Source organism: Lipophrys pholis (genome assembly GCF_963383615.2).
Source record: "Lipophrys pholis genome assembly, chromosome: 5".
NCBI classification, from domain to species: domain Eukaryota; kingdom Metazoa; phylum Chordata; class Actinopteri; order Blenniiformes; family Blenniidae; genus Lipophrys; species Lipophrys pholis.
Window position 1 is genome coordinate 11,837,784 of NC_137628.1, and position 11,239 is coordinate 11,849,022.

The window sequence follows — 11,239 nt, forward strand, 5'->3', positions numbered from 1 at the left end:
CCAGCATTACCATCTCAGGCAGCCTCCCCAATGACTCTGTGCTCACTGTAACAGAACGCTCTATTAGAGCGCCGGCTCTAAAGCCCCTCGTTAACCCTGCATTGTTTTCAACGAGCTGGAGGCAACCCATGGCGATAATCGGTCTTAAAGCCCCTGTTGAGGACTCCCCTCGCTGCACAGTCACTCGTACTGTAGCCCCGACAGGAGATGTTTCCAATGGAGAGATGCAACATGCAGGGAAGTTTCTTCTCCATTCCATCCACTGATTTGACAGGCCATTTCCTGGTATTATGAACCATATAGGAGCTCTCTTTTCTTTTTTCAAAGAGCCTTTCCACTGTTGCTATAGTTACTTAGCAGTAGGCACACTGGCTGTAGTGGCTCTGGTGAAGGCACTTGGCCTGAAAGCATACGTTTCGCTTCCAGAGACACTTATCAGAAATTTGAAACGAGATACTTGAGGACTAGCGTTTGTTGGCGAGACAAGATACTGTATGCTCTCATTTCCCTTCAGTGCAGCTTTATTTACCCAATACGGGGCAAGAAACACTCAGCAGGTGCACACCCGCATTGCTGCAGCCTGTTTATTTAATTTCACTATCAATTAATCAAAATAGTGAGATATTAATGAAAGTGACTGGCGTGTCCTTGATGAACAGAAACATGCTGTATTGATGGATGGATGGATGGATGGATGGATGGATGGATGGATGGATGGATGGACGGATGGACGGACGGATGGACGGATGGATGGATTTTACTGATTGCTGTTTACTGTGTTCACCTCATTGCAGTGTGAATGGTTAACAGTGTCTAAGATGTGCATGCCACTATATGTTTATTGGACCTCAGTGCAAAGACATTTGTTCAAAATTTGTAAATGACTGAAAACCTTTTGTGTACTAAGCAGATTGCAAAGACAACATACGGAATACTGAAAATGAGAAAATGTCAATAATATAAGCCTTTCTTTTCTTTTCTTTTTTTTTCTTTTTTTGATGCTCGCAGCATATTTCACAAAGTTGTTAATCAGGGCACAGTCCATGCTCCAAGTCCACACTTAACTAGAAATGTGTTTATTTGCTCAATGCTCCTGCTTTGATCAGTGATGGCATTATTAACTGGTTCAGTGACACATTATAACTGAAAAACGTGTCGCTCAAAGGATCTGGATCTGCTAGCAGGCCAATTTAGCACCTTTAATTATTTTACTATGTAGCCATGCTGCTGGAGTATATTTATAGAAAACGCTATTTGTTAGTGTTTTTCTAAAAAAAAAAAGTCACAAAACTCAAGGACCTTTATTTTATGAAATTATAACAGCTCTTATAATTGTGAGGTTAGACAAATATTTTCCTGCTCGGGAAGTTATTTGAAAGTTTTGATTTAAAATCAAATTATCTGAATGAATAAACCACTGTTGAAAACCACCCGGTGGCAATGAAGAGCTCCTCATTGGTCTTTCTTAGTATCTTGGTGATAGAGATCCAGGTGTGTAGATGCATACAGGACATGGCGGGTGCAGGACCAGGGTTGGAAACAACTGAAATAAACTCTCAAAAATCGGTCCTGCATCCTAAACCTGTTTCAAAACTCATTTGGCTTTCATATAGATTACACTGACACTGTTCCTTAACTGTTTTTCTGCTGTTCTCTATGCAGGCGCTCCCTCAAAGCCGAGCATTCGCTGTCAGAGGTGGAGGATGATGATGGGCTGCTGCAGAAAAGCTTGCAGGACGGACTGAGGGAGAACTACTCCAACTCCTTCAAGCCCCCACTGGCCCGCTCACTGCGCATCAAGGAAGAGCTCCTCAGCCAGAAGCACCGCCTTTTGAGTCAGCCCGCTCTGTCATTGGCCAATCTCGAGTCAGCTGGCTTGCTCAATCATGGGCAGTCACACTCCCTGCTTGGCCAGAAGGGCTCCTCCTCATTCTGGGGAAGCAAAGTACACCTTGAAAGCCTAATGAAGCTAAAGCAGGCCAGTGGAGCGCTGAGTGACCTCAAAGACCTGCCTACATTCCTGGAGAATCACCACCACAACCACCACGGAGCCTTCTCCTATAAGAGTTCCCTCCATCATCACCACCACAATCAGGTCTCAAAGGCCCAACACCACCACAACGACGGTAAGAGAGATCAGGGCCACTCGCCCCCCGTTGACCTGAAGATCCCCCAGGTCCGGGGCATGGATCTTTCATGGGATTCACATGCCTCTGACCTGTACGGCTACGGTTCCATGGGGGTTGGGGGTGGTGGTCATGGGGAGAACACCCTGAGCCGAAAGCTGAGAGCCATCCTGCCCAAGCAGAACCGGCGGGGAGCGAGCCTGGGAAGCCTCTTGGATGGGGCTGCCGACTACTGGAGCTCCGACCTTGACCACTCCAGTTCTGGGCCAGCATACTCCATCTCCGACGTCGAAGGGGACCCGAATTCCAAGCAGCCAAGGAAGAAGAGGGGCCGTTACCGCCAATACAACAGCGAGATCCTGGAGGAGGCCATATCGGTGGTGATGAGCGGAAAGATGAGCGTGTCCAAGGCACAGAACATGTATGGGATCCCACACAGCACCCTGGAGTACAAGGTCAAGGAGCGCATGGGAACCTTGAAGAACCCCCCAAAGAAGAAGCTCAAGCTTATGATGAAGATGGAAGCAGGAAGCCAGGATTTTCCGACCGAGTCAGAGAACACACCCATTGCGACCCCGCGAGATGACGGCCCGCCGCTAGCAGCTGCTGAGCTCAAGGACAATGTAAAGGAAGAGATTGATGATCATTTCAAACCAATCGACTAAACGACTTACACATGTAAACCTCAGTCAAATGACTTTAGTAATTTGAAAAATGGATGGGGCTTTATTTGTGCCAATTTCCTTTGCAGTATCTGGGTGAGCACAAATGCAGGAATGAAATGAGGAGGATTCTTGAAACAAACTGGAGAGAAACAACCAATCGGACGGTTTTTAAATAAGCGTCACTTGAGCGACGCTGTGCATTTGTTTAGCTTTTCTATCCAGGGGCTTAACAAATGCAGCTAAAGACATTAATGAAATTTCCTGAAGCATGCTGATAATCCCCGGCCCCCCCTCCCAAAAGAAAAAACTATTTCCCCTCTTTTCTGAGCTCGATACAATGAAACACTGCTGCTCATAAATGCAGTTTGGGCTTTGGACAATGTCAATTTTGGCAGGGGACAAGATGAGGGGAAGGTTTGAAATTTAATTCCTTAAAAGTAACTGATAAATTAGTCCCTTTACCACTCCCCTCTCTCATGGAGTCCTAGCTGAAAATTGGTAAGTGAACTGTCTATTACATTTGAAGCCAACTGTAAGGTTTAATCATACCATTGATATTCCCCACAAGGGTTGTGAATCAAACCCATTCTCTTATTGCCAGGTAGCCATGATGCTTTAACTGCAAACCTTTTCTTTCCTCCTTAAAATATTCTGCTAATCTCTACGCGGACGAAAGCAAGATTAACCCGTCCTTTTTTTGAACGAGAAAAGACACACAAAAGTCATTCAGGGATGCATGTTTGTGAGTTTCGTGGACACTACTGACTTCTATAATCGACTTCTTTTCCTCTATCTTTTTTCATTTGATTTTTTTTGCTTTCTTTTGCACTACACTTTGGGTCTGGCGCTTACAGACCAGGTTACCTCGGCATTGTTGCCCACGCATCATGCACTTATTATGGTCTGTCTCGGAAGCCCAGTCGCAAACCTCGCAACAGGTCAGGGGTGCGCATCGCCTGCACGCGCTGATTCATATTCAGATGCGGGAGGTCTTGAAACCCTCTTTTTTGCCAAGGGACAAGTCGAGGGTTGATCTGACTATGGATCAGCTGTTTTTATAAGGCAGAATGCTACCTCATGGACCTGCATCATTCTCTCACTGCTGATCCTGGAAAGCTTGGAGAGCCACCTGCAGGTCGCCTTCCCAACGGCGGCTGAAGGGAGCTCATCGTCCCTCCCCCTCAAGAAAACCTTTATCGGATGACAGCCTTTTAGGATCAGAATGTGAAACTGTGCTGCTATCCGGTTCATTGTTTAACTCCTATAAAGGCTTTAGCTAGCGTAAGCTAATGCGGTTTAGCTTGTCTTAGCTAACAACAGAATTATATTCTGGTGGGTTTTTGTTTTTCTTTTCTTTTCCAATCAAGTAAGCCAGCGCGGCTTCGATGATGAGTTTTAAAAGAATCTCCTTCTCTCTCAAACTTCAGTTTCAAAGGCAGTTTACTACAGCGATGTGCATTTATAGAGGGGTGTTGATTTTGGGGGGGGGGGGGGGTTGGGTGGGTTGGGTGGGTCATATGCAGTGGGGCGGGGTAGTTGATAGACGGGGGGAAAACAGATTTTAATATATTATAAGTTATTATGACTGACTATGTAAAAGCCAATCCATGATTCTGGGTGTTTCTTTTTTTTCCCTCATTTTTAACTCAGGGTAACTGAGACAGATGATGTGGGTTACAAAAGTGGTAATTTCCAGTTGGACCTATGGTAGACAGAGAAGAGGAGATGCCTCTCGCTTTGTGCGATGGCCATGTGGTTAAGATGGCGGCGCCGCAGCAGAATGAATTGCAGAAGAAGAAGAAAAAAAGAATGGAAACACTCACGTCAAGTTTGTGGATTCACGTCACGGCGCTAACCTTTGAAAATAGCACTTTTCAAAAAGTCAAAGTTAAAGTTAAACAACATAGAACGAAAGTTTGAGGTTATGCATTTAGTGTAGCTCTTCTCTATCTGAGGATAAGGAGCGAGGGAGCGATAAGGAGGCTGGAGAGATGGAATTTAAAAAAAAAAAAAAAAAAAGCTTTAGTGTGTGAAGACTTTCAGAAAGGTGCAGCTTGGACCCAAACTACTTTTTTTCCCTCTCAATTACCTCCATGACTAAAAAGAAGAAAAAAAGAAAGTAAAAAAAAAAAGAAAAGAAAGGTTGACAGCTTGAACAAGTTGAGTTTCGTGTCGTGTCGTCTCATTGTTTTCCCTGCCCTCGCCGCTAAATGTTTGCTCTTCGCTCCTGACACTGCCTGGTGCTCACCCAGTCTGTGAGATTTAAAATTTTTATGAGAATTGTAACTCTGCTCAGACGAAATGATGATTCGCTCCTTCTGAAATGTATTGTACCTTTTATTTATTAGATTGTTTTTTTGTTCTGTTTTGTCATTATTCTCTTTGAAAAACAAAATGGCATGCACCACTTTTTAATTTGGCTTATTTAGGGGTTAAGCCCATTAATCATGTTGAATATGTAACAAGTAATTCAATTGATCTTGAGAAGCTCTAATGAAGTAATCACAATCAAATTAAAATTTGAATCATTTACTACCTGTTGCTTAAAATCCTAATACCTGCCTTGTGCGGTACCTTTGGCTGGATAGCTATGTATGTCAGGCCAATGGTGGCGGTGGGGGAGGGAGGGGCTTAAGAAACAGACCCTCACCCCCACCTCTAAAGCAACAGTATTGCCAGGGGTCATCATGCATGAAATGCGTCCAACACTTTGACAATGCCGAGCATTTGAAGTGTCTAAAAGGTTCCGGCGCAGGCCGAGTTGGACCCAGCGAAGGACAATGCACTGATCTGATAGTGAAAACAGGATCAAAGCCCCCCCCCCCCCATCCAGTGTTCAAAAGAAAGCACTTGTTATGATCACGCCTCTGATTAAAAATGATTTCTAAAATAAGGCACGATTAGCTAGCTATGAATAAGAGGTGGAGAAAAACAAACTTTGAGTCCCCCAATGGAAAGGAAAAACCCTTTCAGCCTGCTTCTTCCATGTGATGCATGTAAAGCATGTAGTTAATAATCATGTGTACGGAAGTAATAGAATTGGCATTTAATGCACAGGTTTGCATGGGTAAACTCCAACAGCACTTAGATCGAAGTTCCCCCTGAGAGGGGCGAGTCCTCGAGGGCCAAACAGTGTATTCATGTGATCCACCCAGATCTCCAAATTCGTCCCGTACTCTCTTGTGCGTTGGACCACTTTGACAGAAAAACACAACATTTTCTTACCTACTGAGGTGCATGCCATTTAAGGTGTATATTTATTTGATTTTGTTCCAAATCTTTGGGTTTTCTTGATTGTTTCTCGTTCTTGTGGTTAACAGCTCCCCCTGTCCAAAACAGTCCTCCTCCTTCCAACTGAGTCTCACTGCTGTTTCTGAAGGACACCTCATGCTAGATTATATCCTTCAGAGTACAGCCTTTCTATTTATATACATATAAACTAACCAAGAAACCCTCACGTAATGAATGTAGTCAAGTGGAATGACTCTCCAGAAACATTTAAAAAAAAAGTTTTCTGCAAAAAACACACACAAAGAAGACAGCACTGTCACATCATTTTCTTTTTTTAACAGACTGTTCTTTTCTTCTTTTTTTTTTTGGCTTTCAGTTTCACTTTTTCGCTGCTTGCGTCGGAGGCGCAGTCGTTTTCCTGACGCGAGCACGCAGCAGTAGCCTTCAGTACTGTAAATGTCTCAGGATCGAGCCAATGGGATGGGCAGCAATATTTGTCAGTCGGAAAAATGGCGCAGACTTTAACTACCTGTACTAGATTAAAAGACATAAAATGAAATAAACATATAATTGTATACAGATACAAATATCTATGTATGGATATAAAGATACACACAAGCTGGGTCGGCAGAGGCCGAGCAATTTACCTCATTTCAGAACTCCTCTCCGTGCCTCGTACTCGTATGTATCCCTTACCTGGGAGCTTGGCGAAGGGATAGCCGATACTCTGGGAAAAATACTACCCTCCGCTCTTTCTTTTCTTGTATTCTGTCTTTTTTTTTTTTATAAAAAAAAAAAAACCTTCTTTGTTCTGACTCTCTCTCGCAAAGAAAGAAGGGAGACGCTTCAAGTGTCTGACTGACCAATATTTGCCACCCTGCCACTTTTCAGGTATTATTATCACCGTTATTATCATTTTGTGCAACTGAAACCTTTGAGAAGGAAAAAGAAACAGAAAGAGCCGCAGGGATCCTACAATCGTCCCTGATTTTTTTATTTATTTTTTTTCCTTTTTAGAGCGAGTTGGGATTGTATGAGAGGCCTGAAAATGTCTCTCCTGTTGAAAGCCCAAACATTTTGGCACTCGGTCGTCTGGTTTCACCCTGGAGGCGTTGAGTCAGGTCGGCCCCACCCTGGTCTGAGAAAACAACAAGGGGTTTTGTTCACTGACATTTTTTTTTTTTTTTTGGGGGGGGGGGGGTTTATTGTTTCTTTTTAGGTGTAACGTAACTCCAGGGTGAAATTCGACGAGGGGCATAGCTGAGGTTTTTTTTTTTTTTTCGGTTTTTTTTTTTTTCTTCCTAATTCTCACACCCAGAGTAATCAGAGACCCAGAGAGGAGATCGGGGGACAGGTGGACAAGTTAACCTTCCTTTATGAGCTGTCTTTTGAATACACATACTCTATTCAAAAAGAAAAACACTGCATTCCTCCAAACAAACACAGCACGCACAGAAAAATGTACCTTAATATGATGAAATTGAAAAAAAAGCTATATGAATATATGTATTTATTTTATTGTTTTCTGCATCTTCAGGTAAACCAATCAACTTGTCCTTGCTTTTTCGGGCTGGTTTTTTTTTTACTTTGATTTGTTTTGTTTGTTTTGGTTTTTTTTTCTTCTTCTGAGTGAAAGACTGTCAAAAAAAAAAAAAAAAAAAGTGACATAAAATGAAGAAAAAAAAATGTCAAACAGCAACTACTGTAACCTCACTTTGTAGACGCCGCGTGACGTGCCGCTTGAGTTGCAAGACGATGTGCGACGTGGCGAGCTACCAGGAAAGAAAGAACCATAATGTATATGATTGCCATGCTCCCCTCTGCAGGGAGGTCTCCTCTGTTTCCTATTCTGTCATGCTGCATATCTGGTTGTCATTTATACCTCAGGTCCGACCACTTCAAAGCAGCTGATTGTATATTAGAAACACACACACTCAGACACACGAGGAAGAATCAGGATTTTTAGTACGGCTCGTTTCCAGATTTTTAAATGTGTAACCGACGGAAGCAGATTTTGAATAACTGTCGTTTTCTTGTTGTGGTTTGTTCGTACTCTTGTTATTCTGATGGCATCTGATTTCTTCTGTTTTCGTACAAGCGGACGTAAGAAAAAGAAAAAAAACCAACAAATTCTTCAAGAGCAGAAACCAGGTTTTCATGAATACAATGCTGTATTCTGTCGAGCACATACAGCTGTGGAAGAGCAGAACACACACAGACACACACTCACACACACACACACACACACACACACACACACACACACACACACACACACACACGCAAACACACATGCACACGCTCTGGCCTCATCAGGTAGCCACACTTTATGTGGGCGGATTATATGTATAATTACGAAGCTGAAGTCTGCTGTGTCTCTTTTAGAAGCAGGTGGGTGTGTTTTGTCCACAGCCTGCAGAACATCAGGCCTGCTGGCTGATTTTGATCTGGCACACTGGGACACTGCAGGCACTGCCTCTGTGAAAATCACTTAGTTTTCTTTTCTTGCTTTTCAACAAAGACTATAGCCTTTCCTCTGATTTTTCCCCTTTCTTTCTTTATATATATCAGCCTCCCGATCTCTCTGTCAAAGAAAAAAAAAACCTCTCTCTGTCCAGCCTGTGATGCTATTTGCTTCTCTGTAGCTCTTTTTAAGTTTCTCTTTTCGCAACTTTTCTCTTAGTCTACCAAATCTATTTCTGACGCTTCTGATCTCTCAAACTCCTTGTGACCCCCCCCCCCCCTCCAAGTTAGGAGGTACAAGTTTGTCGCTTTCAGCTGTGCTAACTGTGGGTGGAGACGCGGACGCTGCGTTCATTTTTGGTCGGTTGTGGATAATCAAACGCGATGCATGCTGTGACAAGCCTAGGCAAAAACTTGGTAAAGTGCGTTTTGTGTTTGCTGAGAAGCACAAACAACTAGTTGGAGAAACAGAGGGGAATCTATTAGCAGAAATATAGTCTAACACTGAGAAGTCTGCATAAACACCGGACAGCAGGAATTCTCTTTGTAGAGGCGACCAGCTCTACAACTAATCACATTTCTACGGTCAGACAAACCACCGATGCTTGAGGAACCCTTTTGTCTGGGTTTTGAGGCGCTGACGGGAGCAAACCAACAGGATCACTAAATGCAACCCACTCCTGCTTTTTCGTCAATTTGTCAAAATCAAGCCCCATCGTTTTGAGCTCAGTAGTTTGGAGTTGGGAATCAAGTCTTTATCAAGAGTCAGATCTTTCTCAGCCAAGAAAATGGCTATAGAAATGCAAAGGGCATTGTCAACAGTCCGGAGGCAGCTGCTTCAGCACTTTCCCCAAAATCCCTTTTCTTCCAGCAACATATCCAGGAATCACAGGAACATGAATCAGGAAACTGGCCGTTGTGTGTGGTGAGCTCCACCGCGCTGTCGGTTTTCTCTCCTCACATTTGTCGAGGCGGCGCTAACAGATCTGTTAAAATGTGCATCTCCTCTGTCGTCGAGTGCGATGCCAAGTGTTGTAAATGTCAGAGCATTTGCAAAGACGTGACAGGCAGTCACTCAGCTAGAAGCGCTGGCTCTGAAAGCCGAGCTGAGTACATGTCTTAAAGGCTGGGCACGCCTCTGGAACGATGCTGATCTGCGGCAATCAACACAACAAACACCTGCAATCCCCTGTCTTTTTTTTTTTTGTCTTAGAATTTAGTCATGACATCACGTTTGATGGAAATCAGGAGGAAGGCCTGAAATTTTGAAGCGGTATCGCAAAGAAATCCACAATACAAACTAGTGTTTTTGTACTTATTAAATGGCGACGATTTGAAGTAATTATCTACAATATGCTGTTTGAAAACAAGAAACTAAGACACGGACTTTGAATTTCTATGAGGTTGCTCTGGATAACAACGGATATTGACTCATATCTGAACTTCGTCTTCAGTTTTCATTATGTCTTTTGTTTTACAATCAAGGGAATCAAGAGTGCCTTTAAAAGATTATAATCACAATCTCTAATCTTTGAGGGTGGGCTTATTTAATGGTGTAATTAAACCGCCCAGGTGGACATTCTTCCGTCGAAAGGCTCAACGTTGAGGTCAAATTCATTAGTTCAAATTCCGACAAAACCTCCCACCTCCCCAGTCTGGTTCTTCACCACCTCGCCGTGGTGAAAGTCTCACAAGCAGACATTTTCTCACACGCTGGCTGTTCTCGCCTCCGACGAGTCCGCGGCACTGGCATGCGTCTCGCCCCTCCGCCTCGTCGGAAAGCCCTCCTCGCAGATGGCAGGCCAGACAGACGGTCGGATAAATGCGGCGGCGGTCTGAGGAGGTGGATGGGAGCACGAGGATGAAATCTAAGTGAAGTAGAGAAGAATAAAGGCCGCTGAAGGTCGCCTTCCCCACCCCCACGCTTACAGTTAAACATCAGGCTTTTAATGGAGCGCCGCTGAAATTCACTTGGCCGCCGAACGTTACTTCAGCTGTCAAAAAGGCACCACTGCTGATTTGAGAAACCATTTAGAGAAAGAAGAGAACTTTAGGAACAAAATTAGACCTGATTTAGTTTGAGGGGATTTTTTTTTCTTTTTTTTTTTTTTCTTTTTCTCAAATCTAAACCAGAGCCGTGTAAAGAAAATCTGAGGTGCCCTTGTGTGTTGCCATGACAATCTTGCAGCATTGTTCCCATGTGGAGGTGTGTCTGGCCCTTTAGAGCCACCTACGTGGTCCAGCTGGTCTCTGTTGCTGTGAACTCAAATATAAAAGTGTGAGCAGAGCTGGATCCGTGTCGTTAGGAGTTGGTTTCCAACAGATTAGCTGATTCCACGACGTCACAAACATTTTTCCATCCCAGTGTGTCAACATGGCTTCTTTCTTTATGTCAACTCTTCAGGTTTGCTCTTTGTTACAAGGGAAGTTGACTTTGTTGAAGACACAATACTACATTTCCCTTTGTCTGACACTTAGTTGGCAGATAGTGGCACCACAGAATGTCTGATTTTTCTCTTCTTGCGTAATGCCTCCAGACAGAGCACGATGACGATCTGTCTTTGTATCGCTCTCACTCATATCCCTGTGTGAGCACACAGCACCATTGTCCTCTTCTTCGCTCGCCACTCAGATGGACCTAGCTTATTTGTGCTACCTCAGTCCTTCACAAAGGCTCACTCATCGGGATCTTTTCAGGTGTTGACACGCCATTCAGTCGCACGAATGGGAATGGAAAACCCAGGCTGTGTTCTA

The 11,239-nt window shown here is 43.8% G+C and overlaps 1 protein-coding gene across 1 annotated transcript in view; it reads left to right on the forward strand.

The window, feature by feature from the left end:
- lcor (ligand dependent nuclear receptor corepressor) overlaps window positions 1-3,087 on the forward strand; it is a 96,676-nt gene extending 93,589 nt beyond the window's left edge. Inside the window, exon 7 of the mRNA XM_080463664.1 lies at window positions 1,663-3,087. Within this exon, the coding sequence (XP_080319790.1) occupies window positions 1,663-2,791 (1,129 nt within the window). The 3' untranslated portion in view covers window positions 2,792-3,087. The remainder of the gene's footprint in view (window positions 1-1,662) is intronic.
- The last annotated feature ends 8,152 nt before the right edge of the window (window positions 3,088-11,239 follow it).